Here is a 23,197-nt window from a genome sequence, read left to right on the forward strand (position 1 = left end):
GACTCAGTAGTTGTGGCTCGCGGGCTCTGGAGTGCAGGCTTAGTAGTTGTGGCGCACGGGCTTAGTTGCTCCACAGCATGTGGGATCTTCCTGGACCAGGACTCGAACCCGTGTCCCCTCCATTGGCAGGCGGATTCTTAACCACTGCGCCGCCAGGGAAGCCCACTCCTAGTTTTTTTATTCCCTCCTAGCATTCCATTTCACCAACATTGCCTATGGCCTATGGGGAAAGCCTTAATTAAAAAAAATAAGTTAAATGTTGTTTTACTGTCTCTTCTTCTAAGTATTTGAAAGTTATCAATGGTTACATGCATGTATGAGGAGAGATAGAGCGAGTATAATGGCTACCTATGAGAAACTTATCTAATTTTGGACACATGAGGATTTTGTGTTGGATTGGGCTCTAAGCTATGAAATAATTGACCTAATATGTTTTTCTAAGGACGTAGTGATTTCTCCTTCTGCTGACTGACTAAGACTGATGGTGGGTTTTGGGGGAGGCTCCCGCTGCTAGTTTTGGTTCCCTTTTTCTGCAAAGATCCTGCCACCCTTGCGCCATCAGCAGGGCTCCATCCCAGTCGTTTTTCCAGTCGTCTGGGCATCTACATCCACGCTTACTGTTGGAAAACCAACAGGGCCATGCATAGAATGACCAGCTAGGGTTAGTTGTGCTGTCTTTAGTGCTGCTCCAGAATGTAGCAGAGGAGTACTAGAGCCAGATTTATTTCAGGAAGAATAAAAGTCAGTCTTTTCACTGTGTCACTTTTTCTCCAGTTGGCCAAATTGATAGCCAGTGTGCATATGTATTTTTCCTCCTTATCCCCTGCTGATCTGAACACACTCCATTCTCATTTACCCTCCTCACATCTGGAGGGTGAGATATGTAAATTGCAGCATGCCACAGTTTAATAAGCCAGTCCCCTTTCTATTGGATTTTCAGCACCCGTGTATATTAGCATGTCGAAGATGATAATGCAATTTACATTTTTTCCTGTCATCTATTAATCTAGCTTCCTGGAGATTTAACTTGTTTAGAATGCCAAATACCCAGATAACAGGTGCAGGAAATTCACTTTGGCTTTCCTTATCTCTTCTTTTCACATGGAATTGAAAAAAAAAAAAGATTGGATATGTTATTTATCTAATAATCCTAGTGTACATGTCATGGATGGTAGAAATATAGTAATCAATGTTATCATAACACTGTAAAATTCTGGAGACTGGCATTTTTCTTGACCTCTTAAATCTGTATCTTTACTATTAAAAGGAAGATAAAAAATATTAGGCTTATGTAGGAAAGCACAACTGGGTACTTCCTTGGACTTAAGAAAGCATCTCTTTGTAATAGTGTTGGCATATGGAAATGGCAGAAGTGGTCTGAAGAAAATATGAAGTGATGTAATCTTATTGCTCAGTTATGTTTTGAGAAAATATCTAGTTTGTTGTCAAAATAGTGTTCTTGATTTGTTACTATGAAATTTAAAGAACATGGCCCAAGAAGAGTAGAAAAACGTTAACATAATTTGTTACCAGGGTGTGTAACATTAATGAACTATAGTGCCAGCACTTTGAATTAAAGTATAGATGTCATAAGATTTTCTACAATCAGTGATCTTGTTGACAGAAATGATGATAGGGATTTAGTTTTCTTCGTGCCTAGCATTCGCCCTCCCTAGTTCTGTCTGGGTTTCCCCCCTGTAATCCAGGTGCCTAGTACGAGGCCTAACATATAGGAAGTGTGCAGTAAATATTTGCCAAGTAAGATAAGTAAGTTAATCTCAAGAAAATATAAGGTAGTTTCTTCAACTTGAGGATGGCCTGAAGATGATAAAAGCAAAGGCATATAAAAAGGGGGCTCAAATATCTTTTTGTGCCATGAAGGTATTAGATGTTAACTTTTTTCCCATCATTTCAACCAGGAGAAAGATATCTAAGAAGCCTTATTTAAAGGTGTTTCTTCCCATTTTGTTTCATATCTTCAGTGAGTCACATCACTACTTTCTAGCTTTCTGGATTTGACAAATATCATTTTATAATATGGCTAATGAGGATCTCAGGCATTCTCTTTATGAAGAACTCTTGATAATGTAGTATCCAAATAAAGATATTAAAATGAATATTATTTCACTCACTCTGCACCAGGCCCAGTTCTGTCAGCCAGGATCCAGTGGAGAACAGAAGAAGCTTGGCCTTCATGGAGCTTATGTTCCACAGTGAATAAGCAAACAGATCATTTAATGTCAGATATTGACATGATAGAGAACAGAGAGTGATAGAGAATGAGGACTGTTTCCTTTCAGTAGGAAGATCAGGGGAGACTTCTCTGATGAGGTAACATTTGGGCAGAGAGCTAAACTGGGAAGATATTTGTCTGGGAGCAGGAACAGCACTTACAAAGGCCCTGTGACAGAAATATGGCTGGCAACAGGTCAGGGAAGTGCAAGGCCAGTGTGGCTGGAGCAGAGGCAGCTGCTGGGAAAATGGTAGGAGACAAGGTTTGCAGAGGGTAAAACCATGAAGGGTCTTAGAAATCATGCAAAGTAGAATAGGAAGCCACCATAAGTTATTTAAAATATTTCTATTATGGAAGCTTTCACCCATATGTAAAAATATAGGGAATGATACAGTGAACTGTCATCACCCAGATTTTCAAGCTATCCGTGCATGACCAATCTTGCTTCATCATCCTGTCCCCTGCCTCAGGATTTGGCAGCAAGTCCCATACGTCATTTCATTGTAAATACTTCATTGTTTGTCTCTAATTGATAATAAGGTCCTTTCTAAAAGTTAACGTAACCACAGTACCATTATCACACCTAAAAAATGACAGTAACTCCTTAATATCATCAGATACCTAGTCAGTACTCACATCTCCCCAGTTGAGTAATATTAAAACATATATGTATATGTAGAGGTGTGTGTATATATGTATATAAATATCACATAAATCAATGATATATATGCATTTTAAGTTACTTAAATCGATCATATGTATATGTGTAAGCTGGTTTGCTTAAATTGGGATCCAAACAAGGTACTGAGTGCAACTGCATCAAGATTCCATAGAATGATCCTCCATCCCCTCTGTTTCCTGTAGACTGGTAATTAGGTCTAGAGCCTTGTTTAGATTCATGTTTGATTTGGAGGGGCCAGAATTCTTAGGTAACGTGGTATTTACTATTGCATCACATCAAGAGGCACAAAATGTCTGTTGTTACACTTTACTTTTGTAATGAGGTAATAAGGATCCTGAGGTACAGTTCATACAGGAAAGATAGGATAAATGCTTGATTCTTTCCCTTTATCTGCCCTGGTGAGTTTTGATTAGGAATGATATATCTGGCTTACTTTTTTTTTTTTTTTTTCGGTACGCGGGCCTCTCACCGCCGCGGCCTCTCCCGCTGCGGAGCACAGGCTCCGGACGCGCAAGCCCAGCGGCCATGGCTCACGGGCCCAGGCGCTCCGCGGCATGTGGGATCCTCCCGGACCGGGGCACGAACCCGTGTCCCCTGCATCGGCAGGCGGACTCTCAACCACTGCGCCACCAGGGAAGCCCTGGCTTACATTTTTAAGATCACTCTGGTTGCTGTGTGGAGAATAGACTGAAGAGGGTGTGAGGCATAATGGCTAGTTGTCTACTCTTAACATCCATTTTCTCTTTCCTCATTGGTAAGAGAATCACATATTTTGATTGGATTCGTTGCTGCCAGAAACAAAATGTTGCATTTCCCCAGCCTTCTTTGCAGCTGCATGTTGTCTAAATGTTGGCCGGTGAGATGTGAGCAGGACTTCCAAACGCATGTACTTGACGGAAGCTGACACAGTAGAAAGTGCTCTATTTTGCCTTCTCCTGCCTGCAGCTCGGCTGTGAGACTAGCTGGCGTCCCAGGAATCACTCTGCCCCATCCGGCGACATTGAGGATGGACCCTGTGCTAGACTGGTAGAGCAGGAATTTAGGAATTTGTGTCTCTCACGACACTGTGGAGTCACCATACCAACCTGGCCCAACTACCTCTGGACTTTCTAGGAGAGAAATAAACTTCTAGCTGCCTAATTTAAGTTGCTCTTATTTTCTTCTGTTCCCTGTTATACGTAGCAGAACTGAACCCTGATGAATATAGAGACAAGAGCCTATTGTAATAGTTTGCGAGAAAAAGATGAGGATGATTTGGACGAGGGTGGTAACAGTGAAGGTGATGAGAAGTAGGTGGACGAAGGATATATATTTTTATGGTAGAGCTGTCAGGGTTTGCTGATGAATTAGATAAAGGGTGTGAAGAAACAGGAGTCTAGTTTCTCATAGTATTTTGGCCAGCAGCTGACCGAATGGTGCCACCATTTGCTGAGATATGGAAAGTGGAAGAAAAACAGGTTAACGAGGCTGGGTAGGAGTGAGGTAGGGACTCAGGAGCTCTGTTTTTTAATATGTTAAGTTTGAACTTCCCTTTAGACATCCAAGTGGAAATACCAAGGAAGCAGTTGGACACAGTTGTCTGCAATAAAGGGGAAATGTTGGGTTTACAGACAAATATTTAAAAGTCACAGTGTAATGATGCTACTTACCACCAAGGGTGGAGAAGATGATGCTGGGAGTGAGAGGAGATAAAGAAGAGGGTGGAAAGAGGAGGAGATGCCAACAGAGGATGACACTAAGAAGGGGTAGTCGTGAAGTAGGAGGAAAGCCAGGAGACTGCAGTGCTCTGGAGTCCAGGTGGATAAAGTATTTTTAAAAAAGGAGAGATCAACTGTGTCCAAAGCTATAAAAAGAATAAAACAAGGATGTGGACTTAGCCATTAGATTTGGCAAAGTCATTAGTGACCTTGGTGAGAACAGTTTCTGTGGAATGTTGGGTAGAGAAGTCTGATGGGGTGGGTAGAAGAGAGAAGGGAAAGTGAGGAGATGGTAATATTGAGTATAAATAACACCTTTGAGGAGTTTTGCTATAAAGGGTAATTGGAAAAATGGGTTAGTAGCTGGAGGTGGATGTTGAGATTGAGGGTAGTTTATTTAATATTTAAGATGAGGCTATTTAAGCATTGTTGTAAGCTGATGTTTAAGTTATTTAAGCATTGTTAAAAGCTGTGAAGTAAAGAGGGAAAATTGATGCTTCAGGAAAATCCTAAGGTAAGTGAGAAGGATTGAAATCTAGTATGCAAGGAAAGGGTTTGGTCTTAGATAAGAAGAGGAATGAAGGCAGAGTATATGAGTATAGATACAGGTTGATTGGTAGATTTAAGGTAACTTAGAAAGCAAAAAAGCTAAACAGGAAATTAGTTACCTTAAGTGGATGGATGATTTGTACATGAATCATGAAGTAACCACATACATTATCGTTGTATACTAATGATAAAAATGGTCAAAATAAATTTGGAAGTCCTCGGGTCTCTTTACAAGCCAAAGATCAGAGGTCATTCCTTTTTAATAGGTGAAGAAGTGTAGATGCCCCTAGGAAGCTGAGACCCCAGGTAAATCATATGAAGAGTCAGAGTGGTAGAGGATAAGGCCCGAGAGGCCTGATCAGTCTTGTTTTTAAACTGATTAGGACTTGAGAACTAATTCTTCCCTTTAGAGAGGTGAATTTCAGATTGAGAAGATACTATAAAATAAGTACTTTTAACTGGTTAGGGAATGTATAACGTTTTTCAGGGACAGTGAGTATTAAATGTGCTGAGTCCTAATCAAATCTGGTTTTACTCTGTGTTAGCCATTCCACCATCAAGTTTAGGAGTGGAGAAAAGGGAGAAAGAGGATTGTGAGGGCTTAACCACGCTGGCTGTGCTTGCACTTGAAAGCCTGGGGAGTCGTTTGCTGCAGTAGAAGACATCATTTTCCTTTGCCTGAGATGTTAAAGGACAGATTATTGCCACGTTTGCTTTCTGTTGTGCAGCTAATATAAAATCAAGATTCATTCTTTTCACTTCTCAGAGTCAAATCTGCCACTTGCATATTCCACTGCTTTTTTTTTAAGTTTGGAGGATAGGCAGGTTGGAAGGAAGGCTAATGGACAGAAAAAAATAGATAGGAAATTTCATCTGGAGACCATTGATATATAGAATAACATTTTAGGATATAAAGTAATTCATAGCTAAGTCTCATAGTAGATGGGAGAGAGTTTGGAATAAATATTTTGGCTCTGAATGGTGACCTGATTGCTCTGAATTTAAGTACAGAGGAAGGAAGTACATCAACTGAAGTAACTGCTTAGCTTTCAGGCTGACAAAGCCTCCCAAGTCATAACATCTGAATTAATTTTAAGCCAGTAGAGCAATATATAATTGTATATTATATAATCTAATATAGTCATATTAAATACAGAGCTCCAGAGATTGGAATACATTTTTAAGGAGTTTAAAGAATTTCTTCATATTCTTTTATATGACTTGATTATGAAAAAAATATATAATTCTGATCAAACTTCAAATCTTCCTCATTGGGAAATTTGAATATTTCAGTTAGCCTCCTAAATTATTTTCAGCTGTCTTCAGTTCCTTATAGAACAAGGCAGAGAATATGTAAACATAGAATAAATTACTTGGCGTTCCCCTCTCATCGTGGATTCAGCAGCATCTTTTGTTCTTTCTCTCAAAGCCTCAGTTAATGTTAAGTTTCCACATGTGCCAGCAGCTTTCCAGTTTCTAATTCCCGACAAAACCTTTGCTTGCTGGGTTTGATCTTCTAAGAAAAAATGAAAACAGTACTTATCTCTTTAGGATTCTGATGTAATCAGACTAGCCTGTTTTGTTGTTGAATTCTGTGGAGTTTTCTAGGATCAGGTATGCTTCGTGTAATTTGTACTTTCTTATATCTGAATGGTATAATTTTTGAGCCTGGCATTACCATGCAGAAACCAGAATCACTTGAAGAGCTAAGAGTCCAACAACTCAATTTAAATAAATTTCATAAATACTGTCCATTAATTGTTATTACTTGCTCCTACCTTCGGACTTTTATGTTTGCACCTCTCCTTGCCAGGAACGCTCCATTCCTATATCTTGCCTGACTGGATGCTTTGGCTATTCAGGTCTCTATTTGAAGGCCACCTCCTCAGGGAGGCCTCCTTGGTTGTTCTAACCTAAAGCAGCCGCTTCCCATATTATCACTTTATCATGTTTTATTTTCTTCAAAGTCCTTGTTGTTTTTTGATATTATCTTGTTCCATTATTATCATCATTACCAGGATTATCATTATTATCCTAACAACAAGTACACAAATTGAGTTTTTCCTACGTGCCTTACACAAAACATTGTATTTTATGCAACATTTTAGTAATGACAACTAACATTTATTGAGTACTTAACTACTTGCCAAGCTCTAGGCTGAGCATTTATTGCGCTAGGCCAGGTCAGTTTCATCTCTTGCCTGGACTACTGCAGTGGCTGCCTAACTGGCCACCCTTTTTTCATCTTAGCCTCCTTACAGTTCGTTGCCTGCATAGCAGCTAGTAATTCTTCTAAAACATAAATCAGGTACATCATGATCCGCTTTCAGCATCATTAATGTTTTTGGCCGTCCTCAGGTCCTAACAATGGCTTACAAGCTCCTGTGTGATCTGGCCTCCCACAACCTCTTTGCTGCATCTCTAACCTCTCCTTACCTCATTCCCCTCTGGCTACAGTCTCTGAATCATGCTTCACCCGGATTACCACCCACCACACCCATGGCGTCATTTCTCCTTTCACTTAGATTTCTGCTGGAATGTCACCTCCTCATAGAGGCCTTTTCCCACTCACTCTTTATTCCCTTATGCTTTATTTCTCTTCACTCAGCATTATAGTACTCATTTGCCTGTCTTTAGCAAATATTTGTTGAATGTTTACTAAGTACCACGCCCTGTTCTAGGAGCTGGATATGTGAAGTCAACACGATGGGCAGAATCCCTGTTGACATGGAGATATGGGGGGAGGCATACAATAGACTCAATAAATAGGTAACATATATAATATGTTAGATGGCTTTGGGAAAACTAAAGCAAACGAAAGGCTAGGGAGTGATGGGGCAGGAGAGGGAGAGTTAAGTTTACAGTAGGGCAATCAGGGGAGGCCTCAGGGAGAAAATGGACATTGTGCAAAGTCCTGAAGGAAGTGAGGGAGCAAGCAATGTGAATAATTACAGGAAAGCATGTTCTGGATGGAACGAACATCGAGTTTGAAGGCTCTGAAGGGAGAGCATCTCTAGAATACTCAAGAGACAGCAAGGAAACCTGTAGCTGGAGCAGAGACGCAAGCCGGGGAGGGGGGAGGTGTGGCCAGAGAAATGACAGGGGTGCCAGGCCATAGCACTCAGAACCCCCCAGCTCTCTGCTTGGGAGATTTTGAATGGAGGAGCCTCCTGAGCTGACTTATATTTTAACTGGATCCCTCTGGCCCTTGTGTGGAAAATAGACTTTAGGGAAATAGAGTCCAGTTAGCCCAGGAAAGATTGGAGTGGCTAGGGCCAGGGTGGCAGGGTGGAAGTAGTGAGACGTGTTTGTGGTCTGGATGTATTCTGAAGGTCAGTCCTACAGGATTTACTAAGAAATTGAGAAACAGAGTGATCAAGGATGCCTCATGCCAGGATATTAAATCCAGGCCAGTGGAAGGATGGAGATTCATGTACCAAGATGGAGAGGCAGTGAGGGGACAGATTTAGGCTGGAAGAAAGGTCATGAGCAGGACCTCACTTGGCATTGTGGAGCCTTTGTGGGCATGAGAAAAAGGCTGCCCCTATAGGCCGATTCAGTTGGAGCCAGCAGAGTGGACTGGATTTCAGGCCCCGTTCCTTCCCTTGGTTGGGTATCTTTATGCACAGTTGCAGGCAGTGGCATTAGTTAGCAGCTTTGCTTTGGGCCATGGTAAGTTTGTATCCAGTGAGATGTTGATCCGGCTGCTGGGTATGAGTTTGGGGTTCAGGGAGGCAGAGAGACTGCAGGTGTAAAGCTCTGTCGTGGGAGCATTCCTGGCTATTTTCTCTTTATATTTATTTAATATATTTGTGTATGTATTACATTGTACATTAGATATGCTTTATTTACCTGCTCACTGTCTCTTCCGTCACTATGTAAGCTCGAAGTGATCCACGTCTGTGTTTACTGCTCAGTTGCATACCCAGACCCAGCTCAGTGCTTGGCACCTGGACACTTAATAAACATGGTTGGATGAATAGACTAATTGGGGATACCACTGCTTTCTACTTGTCCTGTGGGTTTCATGAAATTGAGTGCATGGCTAGGTCTAAATGTCAGTCAATATGTCAGACATTCCCATTCCTGCTCTGTGCCTAAAGTCCAAAGAGAGGTTTTAAACCTCCACCACTGAAAACCATTTACTGTGTGATTACCGAAAGGAAACTTAAGTTCCAAGAGGCCTTTATACTTATAAAGATTGCCTTGCAGCCAAAACACACACTAAAATGATGGGGAAACTTAAAATGAAGGAAAATGAACCTGGTTTAGATAGCAAATTCCTTTCACAGTGACTTCTGAGCCTATCCTATTTTATTTTATTTTATTTTATTTATTTTTGGCTGCATTGGGTCTTCGTTGCTGCGCGCAGGCTTTCTCTACTTGTGGGGAGCGGGGGCTACTCTTTGTGGCGGTGCACGGGCTTCTCATTGTCATGGCTTCTCTTGTTGCGGAGCATGGGCTGTAGGCGTGCGGGCTTCAGTAGTTGTGGCATGTGGGCTCAGTAGTTGTGGCTCATGGGCTCAGTAGTTGTGGCGCTTGGGCTTAGTTGCTCCGCGGCATGTGGGATTTTCCTGAACCAGGGCTCGAACCTGTGTCCCCTGCATTGGCAGGCGGATTCTTAACCACTGAGCCACCAGGGAAGCCCCCTGAGCCTATTCTTGAGGAGACTGTTAATGCTTTCCTTTCACATTTAGGTTTGCTTGTTGGTGATGGTTTACTTTTAACTTTTTCTTTGTTGCATTGAGGATGAGACTTCCATTTTCCTATCTTATGAGAGGAGATAAAGGGTGACTTAATTCAGCATTTCTGTTGCATTTAGACTCAAAATTGGGGACGATGGATGCCTAGGGCCTCAGCATTTTTATTTGGAATGGTCAGTAATGGCTTTGCACAAGAGGTGAGGTTTAAAATGGGCTTTGAATAAGTTAGCTCTTGTTGTGTAACGATAGACCACTCTCAAATTCAATTATGGATATTATGGCTCACAAGGCTCTGGTTTAGCTAATCTTGACTGGACCCACTCATGAGTTGGGTAGGCAACTCTGCTTAACTTGGCTGGGCTCTCTCACATATCTGGGGCAGTAGGCTGGTCTAGCATGGGACATCTGGGCTCCCATCCTGCAGTAGGCTAGACCAGGCTTGTTTACATGGCAGAGTTTCAAGAGCAAGAATGGAAATGCCCAAAGCTTCTTGAGGCCTTAGCTTGGAAATGGCATAGCATAACTTCTGCCACATTCCATTGGTCAAAGCACAGCGTAAAGAAATAGACTCCACTTATGATGGAGAAGCTGCACAGTCATATTTCAAAGAGTGTGGTCATAGAGAGACCATTATTTGGAGCTATCAGTCTAACACATGGCTTGAAGGATAACTAGGTAGGGTTTAGAAGGAGGACGTGAAGTTACTGGTGTGAACCTCCTCTGATCTAAAGAAGAATGAGCCTCAACTATCCTGCATCCCACCTCCCTAATATCCGGGAAACACAAGAAGCATAAGCTTCTCTATTGGCTTGTAGGTTTTAATACTTGAACTGTTCTCTTTTTCTTAGAAAAGAGTATCTAATTGAAGGTACATCCATAATTGTCTTGAGAAGGTTTCATAGAATATATATATATTAAGTTGTTTTGCAAGATGCTTGGCATACAGCCATATTTCTTGCAGTTATCTTGGTCATGTTGGTGTTTCCACAAGTAATGATTGTACCCTTCTCTTGTAGGATTATGCCCATATGTTGACCTGTGTTACTGAGAGAGAAAAGTTTATTGTGCCCATCAAAGCTAGAGGTGCACGAGCCATCCTAGATTTTCCTGACAAGCTGAATTTTTCTACTTGCCCTGTCAAATACAGCACTCAGAAGATTCTGCTGGTGCGAAACATTGGCAACAAAGATGCTGTGTTTCACATCAAAACTCATAGGTATGCATTCCTTCAGCTTTTGTTTTTGATTGATTATAGCTAAATCTAGTCAGCACATGTAGTTTCCTAGAATAGCAGTCAAGATGCAACTGCTTATTACAGTCTTCACTTGCAAGGATGGGAGACCTCAATGATGTGGGGCAGACTTCCTTTTCATCCCATGAGGAACCCAAAATTCAAGGTTACCTGTTTGGGTATGGGTGGTTTTCTGAAATGCTGAATAAGAGACTTTCTATTTAGCATAGAGAATGGCTCCTGGGAATATATTAATAAACATATTTGTTGTGACTGAGACTTTTATAACTGGCTGTATTAGTTTTCTACTCCTATTGTAATAAATTACCACAAACTTCATGGTTTGAAACAGCACAAATTTATTATCCGACATTTCAGTAGATCAGAGTCCTCACTGGGCTAAAATCCCAGTGTTGGCAGGGCTGTGTTCTTTTCTGGAGGCTTGATGGGAGGATCCGTTTCTTTGCCTTTTCCAGCTTTAGAGGCCACCCACAATTTTCTTATCTGAAAAATGGGGGAAAGTAGCCACCTTATGGGGTTGTTGTGAGGAATAGATGAATTAATAAACATAAACTGCTGGTATATAGCAAGTACTGTATAGTGAGTGTTTCTTCTTTTATTGTTTCTTTAAATGACATACTGCCAGTGTGGTGGGCAGAATAATGGCTCCTCAAATATGTGCATGTCCTAATCCCCAGAACCTGTAAATGTGTAGTGTTACATGACAAAGGGGACTAGGCTTGTAGATGTAATTAAGGTTGCTAATCAGCTGACCTTAAAATGGGCAGATTATCCTGGATTATCTGGTTGGGCCCAGTGTAATCACAAACATCTTTAAAAATAGAAGGAGGCAGAAGAAGAGTTTGGAGTGATGAGACATGAGAAGAACTCAACCTGCTATTGCTGGCTTTGAAGATGAGAAAGCTGAGCAATAGAGAGGTTGTATAACTTGCTCAAGAGCACGTAGCTAGTAAGTGAAGCTGTTTGATTTTAATCTGATAATTTATGGTGTAGCTGTAGTGTAGTAGACATTATGGGACAATATAAATATTATGGGACAATCCTTGCCCTCAATGATCTCTCTTATAAGATGGGGAAGAATGGTTGTTATGGGACATGAAGATGCGGGCTGATTAGCAGGGCCATAGCAAGAATGGGCAGCTTGGGAACACAGGAGACAGAAGGTCAAGTTCTTTTCTATGACTTTTAAAAAATAAGGCAGATATTGAGCTGGATCATTTTCATAAGGGCTTTATCTGTGGAATCCTTCGCTAGTTTAAGGACACATCTCTCCAGTAAGGATTAGCATTTACTTCTGCCTGGTTCCCAAAGGTTAGACTACATAGACTGCCTCTCTGGTAATTTCTTGGCTTAGGAGTTCCTGGGCTGATCATGCATATCTAAACCCTAAACTGGTAGAATACACATGTCCAAAGTATGAATTCCCTAGAGAATCCTTGTTTCCCTCATTCAAAACCACGATAGACGTCTTTCCTTGTGCTAATGGGAGAATGTTTTGGTAACCTTTGCAGTTTCCCAGGTTTATATGGGGATTTTGTTACCAGTCCCCTGACTTAACCATCCCAAGACCTTGTATTCTGCTGCTATTAGCAGGGCTGTTAAAACCCAGGCTTCAAGGGCTCAGTGGCTTACTGCTCTGGTTCTTATTTCCTCTTGTTCTTGAATCCTGTGGATTTCCCTTTTTTTTTTTTTTTTTTTTTTTGGCACGCTCAGCTACACATTTATGTAAGTTATATTTTAAACAGACTTTCTAGGTATTTTCTGGTGGAAGAGTTTTCAGGTTACTTGGTCTGCCATATTGTAGGTAGCAGGGATGCCATAATGTGGGTTGAGGCACATCCCTCAGGAGGGAATTTGTGTTTATTCTTACATGTGTCCCAGGAGCATCACTAGCTCTAAACCATTTCATGTAGATTCAAGTTTCTGTTAGGTATCATTTTTTCCTGGCTGAAAAACTTTAATATTTCTTGCAGCACAGATCTAGTGGATATTATCTCAGTTTTTGTCTACTTGAAAAAAAGTATTTTGCCTTCGTTTTTTGAAAGATTTTTTCTCTACAGTGTAGAATTCTGAAATGGCAGTTATATATATACATTTTATATACATTTTTTTTTTTTAGTACTTTAAAGATGTCACTTCATTGTCTTTTGGCTTACATTTTTCTAATGAGAAGTCTGCTGTAATTCCTAGCTTTGTTCTTCTGTAGGTAATTATGTCTTTTTCTTGGGCTGCCTTCAATATTTTGTCTTTATATTTGGTTTTTAGCAGTTTGAATGTGATGTGTCTAGATGTGGATTTTGTTTTTGGTTGTTTTTTGGTTTAAGGATCTTATTTTGCTTTTATTTGGTTTTCGTTTCAATCCTGCATGAAGTTCTCTGAGCTTCTTGGATCTGTCATTATTTTTGGAAAACATCAGCCATTATCTCTTCAAATATTTCTTTTCTCCATCCTCTCTCACCATTTCTTCTGCTTGTAGGAATGTTCTATCTGCCACAGGTGAAATACTCTGCACATGTCTTGTCTTCTTTAGGGGCAAGGGATTGTCCATTTTTGTTTGCCCTGCAATCTCAGCTCTCTAATGGGTTTGAGAAAAATTGTGATTTTGTTGTTTATCTGTTTTGTTGTTGTTGTTGTTGTTGTTAGGGTAAAAGAAACACTCTTTTCAGCTCTCTACATCCTGGGTGGAAGCAGGACTCTGACCCACTTTAGATAAATCAACCGTCAGAGGCAAAGGAAAAATTCTTTTGAAAATCAGTGTCTCCTGACATTGTCAAAGGGCTTATAAAGGCTTTGTTTGTCATTTCGTGGTGAGACTCATATTTTGATTGAAGGGAAGAGAGCAAGTTGTTCAACTGGCTCACCATGACTTAGAAGGAACCAATCTCTTTTGATTAAAAAAGAAAAAGAACTTTCATAACCACCATCCATAATACACATTAAAAACTTCCTGTGACATTGGTATTGTTCCAATGAAAAAGAGAGTCCACCTAAGGTGGAAAAACAAGCACAGGCAGCACATCTTCCTGAACTGTTTGGCTGAATCTTAAAAACTATACATAAATGGAAATACATTCATGTAAAGTGAAGCAAAATCACAGATTTAATAGTGTGAAGTTGCGGGAAAAGATCTAAAACTTTTATATCCATGTAACTGTGAATGTGAATCATCTTTTCCCAATGTAGAAACACTTCTAAGGTAAAATGGTGAGCTAACTCAAGGACTAGCCAGCAATCATAATGACATTAGAAACTCTAGTCCAACATTCCCATTTTACAGATGAAAGAAGTAAGGTCTGAGAGGGTAAATGACTTAGCCAAGTTCCCCCAGTAAGTTAATAGCAAAACTTGGATTAAAACAAACATGGGCCAGTTCTGGCCCTGTTTACCTCAAGATCCATTCCTTGCCCTTCCCAGGCTTTGCTCAGTATCTATGTTGGGCTGTGTTAGCCTCTCTAGCCTCCACGACCTGCTGGATTCTTCCTGGGTTTGACCAGTGGGGGGCACTAGAAGGAGGTTGGAGAGTAGGAAGAAGTCAGAGTATTTCTCTTCCTCCCTCTCTAACTTCAGTAGAGTCCCCAGCAAGCAGCTGCATCTCCTCTGTGGTTCTAGCTCCTGTCAGACAGACCTGCCATGGTTCCAACTTCTGCCAGGTCCCCAGGATCTGCTAATACTTCCTCTTCTCCTTTTGTCTCCAGCCCAGTGGTGGAAATGGCTTACTGCTATTACCAATCCCTGAGCTATCTCACCATCTTAAGTTGGGCTTTTCATAGCTTTTATCTTCTGTGTAACCAAGTCTTTCAATTAAATTTCCTGTTTATTTTTGTTTTCCTGTTTAGACTGTGCACAAAATGGTACTTTTATGTTCTTTCCACAAAATGCATGTATTCCAACCATGATGTCAATTCTGTGAGCTACCTCAAATCCTTCCAATAAATCCCTTTTCTGTCTAAGTTAGCCAGAATTGGTTTCTGTTGTTTGCAACTGAAAACCCTAACGACTGCAATGAGAAAGAATGCAGTTGAATTTGTGGTCACATTTTATTGAATCAGAATGTCTGGGGGGATCCCCTGACGAGTATCCATTCTGAAAAATGCACAGGTGATTGTGTTGCCCAGACAGGGCTGAGGACCACTCTTTCATTGACAACATGATTGTCAATAGACATAGTGGAGCAGTATATGTAGTTTGAGAATTTGGGGTCAAAAACATAGGGTCTATACTCTTGGTCTTGCTGCTTTTATAGTCATTACACAGTTAGAAATAATATCACAGGAAATTGTTTAAAAAACAAATCACATTCTTTTCATTGAAATAATGATTTAATTAATGGTAAAGTTTATAAGTGGTCAGGTTCATATAAATTATAAAAAATAAAACTTTATGTGTCTGTTGCTCCCATTAGAATATGATCTTCTCAAATGCAAGGATTGTACCTCTTTCATTTGTATGTCCCCAGCATCTGGCAAAGTGTCTAGAATAAATAAGTGCTCAATAAATATTTATAGGATGCCTAACCAACAATCTATCACAACAGCAGAGCTACAACTATAAACCTCTACAATAATTTAAAATAAAAAAACATGCTCCAAGTACTATAAAAGAGGCATAGTGTTTTTTTACACTAATGAAAGGAGCCTCAATGTGCTATAAAGTATACAGAGAACATAAACAATTACTCTTCAAGTTTATTACAGATTTTACCTAAAACTCTAGTAGGTACCAGAATAACTTTGACTATTAAAGTAGGATTAATTTTGGAAGGTGAAATAGAAGGAATTAAGGAGCACTTTCAAAATCTAAAATCTCAATTTAGGCATCAGTTAATAAGAAAGATTATCTGAAGGAAAAATACTAATTTTATATTCAATGTTTAATATAATAGAACCAGTATTTAGTCTTCTGCTAAAATATTGAATCATTTGAATGGAATAGTTTTAGTTCTTAAGAGCAGTTCATAGTGGATTGAACAAAAACTCAAAATCTTTCTTGTGGCTCACGATTTTACACAAACCCGAGTTCCCTTCCTAATCAAGTATTCGGTATTAATGAGGATGTGATATCAAAACCAGACATTCTGGTAGACAGAGGCAGCTTTATACCCTGGAGGAACAGCACCTTTTACCTCTCTGTAAGATCATTTTCTGGTACTTCGTATTCTCTAGCCTTTTCAGCCTGTCTGCCTCTAGTAAAATGAGTACAAAATCAAATTAAGACAATGTTTAAGCACCAGAACTTAACACACTCTATCCAATTAATGTCTGGTTTATAGAGAAAGCTTAGGCAGCTCTAAGTAGCAATGGCTATCCCAGGTGATTTTCTAAGCACTGAAGAAGTTTAGTGTAATATAAACCCAACAATTAGCACAAAAGGGAAGAATCTGTTACCACTGTATGGAATTAGGATTTCTGGAGGTCCTAAGAAGAGTCCCTTTGTCCACAGAAAATTAGCTTAGGTTCTGTAATGTAATACTGTCCAATTCATTTCAAAACTGTTATTTTGCTACTAAGAAATGTTTGGAAAAAAAAAATGAAAGCACAGTGTAGGGAGAAAAATATTAGGAACTGGGGAAGTGGAGGTAGAAGAGAATGTTACAATGTTGTTCCCAAAGCCAGGAAACTGGGGCCAGTTCTCAATTCTTCAGATTCTTCCTGAGGCCATAAGGAAGGAAAGAACTTTAAAGATGGTGAAACTCATCTTCATCTCCCATCAAGCAGAGATTCTTGAGATACCAAAAGTCTGCTCCTTTTCTGTTCCACCAAGTTGTTATAAAGATTAAATAAAGATTAGAGATATTTTAAATTTCCCTTTAAAAGTTGATTATAATTCAATTTAACAACCTCTTTTGAGAGGCTCCTATGAGTAAAGAGCTATGCATGGGGTAGTGAGAGACACAAAGATGAATCTAACCAGGTGGCTTCCACATTCAGGAGTGGTTTGGGGAGACAGAAAAAACTTGAAGGCAGGCTTCCATCCCTGCTGTACCACTACCTAGTTGGGTAGCTTTGGGCCAGTTGCCTGCCCTTTTAGAGCATCTGCTTTCTCGTATCTAAAATGCAAATTACAAGACCTACTTTCTCAATATTTTGTGAGGATTAGAAGAATTGACATGTGTAAAGTGCCTGCTGTAGTACCCAGCGTAGAGTATGTGCTAATGAAATTTTGTTTGCTTTCTCTTTCCTTTCATCTCAAGGGTCTCTAGCTATTGGGAGAGACAGGCATGAAAACTTATTATTGTACAAGGTGAGCTAAAGTAAGAAGTAAAAATAAAGTTATAGCCTCTGAGAGGAAGGAGACATTATTAATAAGAGAGAGAATCAGGAAAGAGTCTATTTAAAAGGTAACTTTTAGTCTAGGCTATGATGGGTGACTTTGGAAGGAGTATGACATGGAAAACGGTGAATGTTCCTATCTGACCCAAGCAGTTCTGGAATGTCTATGTAGGGGGCACTGTCTGGTTGGAAGGAAGAGGAGGTGCAGTGCTGGGGAAGGTTATGGGTGTAGAGACTAAAGCCCTCCCATCCCATCCCACCCCAGTCTGACATGGAATGTGACAGGTGTATAATGTATTTGGACAGATGTATCTGTTTAATGAGAAGGCCAAAACTAGTTGGGAGTAGATTGTGTGGGACCTCAAATGTCGAGGACTTTGAACTTTATTACATAAATTATGGGGGCCACTGAAGGTGTTTGATCAAGAAATTGATGTGTTATGTCCTGTGTGTGATTTTTTACAATGTCTCTACAGCAGTGTGAAGGATTGAGAGGAGGATGATAAAAACCTGAACTCATCTGAATACCCAAGATCATCCTCCGGCTGCCAATGAGGGAGATAACAATAGCAATAACAAAAATAATAATAAACAATTGTTTAGCATTTCCTACATGCCAGACATTATTCTCCGCACTTTACCTCTATCAACTCCTTTAATCCTCACTACAACCCTGTGAAACAGGTGCTGTCTTTATCCTCATTTTACAGATGAGGAAACTGAATGTTCAGTGACTTACCCAAGCTCATGGCTGATCTGGGTTTTGAACTTATTCAGTTGGCTCCAGGCTAGTAACTGCTACCTCATGGTGCCCCTACAACAGTGCCTGGAGTTCATTGGAGGTTCGGTGCTGAAGGTATGGGAAAAGGACAGACAAAGGAATGGGAAAGTAGTGAAAGGAGAGGGCAGTCCAAATAGAGGGCACCAGAGAAAATAAACAATTGCCCATGGTAGGAAGCACTCGAGGTCCTGCAGTGATAATTTCAGGTACCACCAAGTGCTACCCATGCTGTAAGCTCTGTACCCTCATAGAGGAAAGGTTAGGTTTTCTGAAATTAAGTTCATTATCTAAGGGAAGGTTTAAGGACTGAAGAGTAACAACAGTTGCGATAGAAGTAAATAATCAGAAACAGCTTAGCCTGCCAGATACATTGTCCAACACATTACTTTGAAAAACTGGCAATTTAAAGAAGTGAAATGGACCATGAAAATAATTAAAAGGGCTGGATTTCCTGTTTAGAAGGAAGATCTCTGTAAGTTATTTAAGGTACTTCATGATCAGATCCAGCTTCTCTCTTACTCTTCCTTTCCAGGACAATTAAAGTCAACTGTTTCCTGTTCCCAGATCCACCCTACCTCCGCATAAGGTCTGCATGCCCAAATTCCATTTTCAAGACACAGGTGTCCCCAGTTTGCCTTTCCAAATGCTCTCCACCCTTCTCCAGCTTACTCTCACCCAGGAGGCTAACCTATATGGCAGAGGTCAATAGGCTCCCATGTCTTTGGCTTCTGGTTGGGTTCAGCCAGTGGGAGTCCCAGCAGGCAATCAGGCAAAGGATGTGAGGTCAAGACACTTTTCCCCCTAGTGTCTTATGTGTGAGGCCTCCTGGGCTGACTGTCTCTCTTAATAACTAAAGCCCTTTGAGCCTCATAAGGCAGCCTTCTCTTAGGACTCTGGTGGGTTTCAAAACCACTCCTTCTCCTTGGCTCTTTGGGCCTAGAGGTGGTAACAGTTCTACTGTTAACAGTCCTGGGCAATTGCATCATCTCTTGTAGTTACCCTACACCCGTTCCCCCCTTTTAAAAAGACCCTTTGTTAGACTGCCCTCACCTTATCCTCATGTGATTGTGTGATCACTTTCCTTTTGAGACTCTGGTATGTTTTTCCGTCATAAAACCCTCTGTTCGCTGAACTCTCGCAAAACTTGATTTTTATCCCTTTGAAGGTACTGTTCTTTTGCAAATTACAGTATTTGCATACATGTTATAAGTCTGTCCTTTACTGGAATCACTCAGTGAATGTTAAAAGAAAGGCTAAATGGCAAGGATACAAACAAGAATATTATGCATCATTTAAATTTTTCTTACATTCGTTGTTCTATTACTGCTATTTTAATATTAATACTAAAGTTCTTTCACATTAAGGGGAAAGTATACTTCTGAATCACTGAATTGTGGTGTCGGGTCTGTGTTGTCTGCAGAACTGGAACTCATGTCTCCTCTCCCCTTCCCCCTCACACTCGTCGGGAATGTGTTCTTTTTTTTTTTTTATTGGAGTATAATTGCTTTACAATGTTGCATTAGTTTCTGCTGTACAACGAAGTGAATCAGCTATATGTGTACATATAGGAATGTGTTCTGATGATGTGTCTTCATGTGTGTTGCAGGCCCTTCTCTGTAGAGCCATCTGTTGGAACTCTTAATGTAGGAGAGTCCATGCAACTGGAAGTGGATTTTGAGCCACAAATCGTGGGCAGTCACAGTGAAAAACTTGTTGTGTATTATGATACAGGTATGTATTATTCTTTGTTAAAAGTTCTACATTTTAAGAAAGGTCAGATGGAAAACATGATGAGGCAAAACAGGAAATGGTTATTTTGGCTGTGTTAGAGTAAGCTAAGACCCACAAGGTAAAGAACTAAAGACTGAATGCCTCCAGCAGAAAGGATGCTGAGCCACATATAAATCCCAGCTACCAGTTTCTCCTGTGCTTGAAAGCCTGAGAAATATAGGGCTCAGAAGGAATGGAAGAAACCCATACCCAGAAGTTACACTGGTAGATTGAGGTTATTTATATGTAAATGGAAACTTGAAGGTAACGTAATAACACATGGGTTTTCCATTTACTGCTGCATTTGTCTAACATTTAAAAAATACAAACCCGAGTTCAGAATGTTCTTGTGTGTGTCCTCTAACTGGATGTAAGATCCGGTTACTTTGATCCTTAGAATATGCAAATGTCTTACTTAAATCTAGGACTTTGTCTATTGCTGCTAGCATTTTCTTGAAGGCCCCACCCAGGATAGTTATGAATATTCACTTACTGTTTTTGCAAATATTTAATCTATGGTCATGTAGACTGCATGTACATTATGCAAGTCTCCGAAGTTGGTTTTCAAATTAATATTTATTACTGTTTATTATTTCATGATTTTTCTCATTTCCTTCTCACTTCTGTTTTGCGCATTTGTGTTGATTGACCCAGATTGTCTGCATCAGAAGGGCACTGTAGGGAGAAAACAGAAGTGCACAGTCAGGGAAAAAGCAACAAATCATACCTAGGTCATAGTTCAGAGTTGCTGACTTGGTGGATGCTTATCTGAGCAGGATCAATCAAGCCCTTGCATAAAGACGTGTGGTTAAATGGTCCTGGCTCCACACTGCCCAGCATAACAACAATTCATAATCAGTGGCACAATCTATATTTATCTTTTAGTGTTGTCCACAATTCACTGGCTGCTAGTAAGAAAAACCTAACCTGGACTATCTTAAGCAAAAGGGGGAAGTTTTGGCCCATGTAACCCAACAGTGGAAGACTAAAAGCACAGTACATAACCCACCAGGATGTCAGTTTTTCAAAGTAGTGCCATTTTACACTCCCATCAGCAAAGCTTGGGAGTTCCAGTTGCTTCACACCCTTGCCTACCCACAGTGTTGTATTGTTCATTTTAGGTATACTGGATGTATAAAGTGATGTCTTCTAGTGGTTTTAATTTTTATTTCTCTAATGATTAATGATGTTGAACACCTTTTCATGTGCTTGCTGGCTTTTCATATATCTTTTTAAATTAAGTGTTGAAGTCTTTTGCTCATTTTTGAGTTGTTTTTCCTTTTATCATTAATTTGTAAGAGTACTTTACAACTCGTTATTCTGTATACTAGTCATTTGTCAAGTATATGTGTTAATTTTCTCTACCAGTCTGTAGATTGCCTTTTCATTTCCTTAATGATATTTCTTGATGAGCTGACATTTTTAATTTTTATGAAATCTGTATTTTTTTTTTAAATGCAATAACTTTAAAATTTTTATTTATTTATTTTTGGCTGCGTTGGGTCTTCGTTGCTGCATGTGGGCTTTGTCTAGTTGCGGCGAGCGGGGGCAGGCTTCTCATTGCGGTGGCTTCTCTTGTTGCGGAGCACGAGCTCTAGGCATGCAGGCTTCAGTAGTTGTGGCACGCGGGCTCCGTAGTTGTGGTGCACGGGCTTAGTTGCCCTGCAACATGTGGGATCTTCCCGGACCAGGGCTCAAACCCGTGTCCCCTGCATTGGCAGGTGGATTCTTAACCACTGCGTCACCAGGGAAGCCCTTTTTTCTTTCAAGATTAATGCTTTTTGCCTTCTTGCTAAGAAATCTTTGCCTTTTCCAAGACCATGAATATGTTCTCCTGTGTTTACTTTCAGAAGGGCAGTAGTTTTAGCTGCTAGTTTAAGTTAATGATTTGTCTTTGATTTCATTTTTGCATATGTGTCAGGTACGGACCATGTTTCTTTTTTTTTTCTCCATGTGGGTTATTGGCTCGTCTCCATTCTATTATCTTATTCTGGAATTCCAACTACTTTATTATTCTATTACTTACTCTACTATTAGTCTGTTATTTATTAGTTTTAACCTCTATTTTATGTTTTCCATTTTTTTTTAGACTTCTCTGGATACTTTCTTCCTATCCATTGTCTCATTCATTAATTCCCTCTTCAGTGAAGACTCACCTGCTGAGTTTTAATTTTTCAATTATTATAATTATTTTAATTTCTGAAAGTTTTATTTGGTTCTTGTCAAATCTGATTGCTGTCTACTCTTTTATTTTTCATGTTTCCCTTTTATTTCTTAAATATATTAAACATTTATATTGTGTATGTGGTAATTCAAACATATTAAGTCTGCTCATCTATTTATTTATTTTGCTGTTTGTTGTTTCTTATGGTTTTTCAATCATGGTATCTGTAGAGGAGGAAAAATGTCTTTTTCCTCTACCCATTTAGGTTTTTAAGATGGGGCCCCTGTAACAAAAGACAGATTAACAAGAGAAGAACATAAAAATTTATTTAATGTAAGTTTTACATGATATGGGAGGCTTCATAAGGAAATGAAGATCTGAAGAAGTAGTAAAATCTGAATTCCTTTATGCTGATTTGATGAAGGATGGAGAGTTGTGGGAAAACATGATAGGACAAAAAAATGACATGAGCTAAGAGTAGCAAACTGGGGGAAACAGGCCTGTTTATTCAGGCTCCTCTTGATGTCCCTCTATATTTGAATATACACATGCTTCTTTCTACCTGGTCTTGGAGGGCACCTCTCACATGGGGGATCTGTGACCTGCTTCAGGGGAAGTTAAGAAAATCCCTCTTGCACCTGCCATTTCTTATGTTCCTTCAGCTTGAAATATTTAATACGCCAAGGTGCCATATTTTGTGGTAGTGTGTTCTGAACCCCATCATTATCTTATGCCTCTTTGTGTTTTGTAGTTTCTGGATTTAGCATCGTTACTTTGGGCAGGCCCTGGACTTTATGTCCTGTCCTAGGCACCCAATGCAATAGTTAAAACAGAAGTTCAAGGGTTAACAAAGTCCACTAGGGCAAAAGACAACCTTGGCAGTAGATTATTTTCTGGTATTCTTCACTTTGCTTTAATGTCCTTATTTTCCTATCAGGTTAGTGATCAGTTTTAGAGCAGTTTGAAAAATGTTTTATTGAGTATTTTAGTTATTTCAATCGCCAGTTTAATGTGCTACTTTTTTTTTTTTTTTTTTTTTTTGCCGTACGCGGGCCTCTCACTGTTGTGGCCTCTCCCGTTGCGGAGCACAGGCTCCA

The 23,197-nt window shown here is 39.9% G+C and overlaps 1 protein-coding gene across 1 annotated transcript in view; it reads left to right on the forward strand.

Annotated features, from left to right (window-relative positions):
- Positions 1-23,197, forward strand: part of LOC129391400 (hydrocephalus-inducing protein homolog) — a 157,453-nt gene that overhangs the window by 18,620 nt on the left and 115,636 nt on the right. Inside the window, exons 5-6 of the mRNA XM_055078816.1 lie at positions 10,881-11,080; positions 19,773-19,897. Of these exons, the coding sequence (XP_054934791.1) occupies positions 10,881-11,080; positions 19,773-19,897 (325 nt within the window). The remainder of the gene's footprint in view (positions 1-10,880; positions 11,081-19,772; positions 19,898-23,197) is intronic.

This window comes from Physeter macrocephalus, chromosome 17 (assembly GCF_002837175.3).
Source record: "Physeter macrocephalus isolate SW-GA chromosome 17, ASM283717v5, whole genome shotgun sequence".
NCBI lineage: Eukaryota > Metazoa > Chordata > Mammalia > Artiodactyla > Physeteridae > Physeter > Physeter macrocephalus.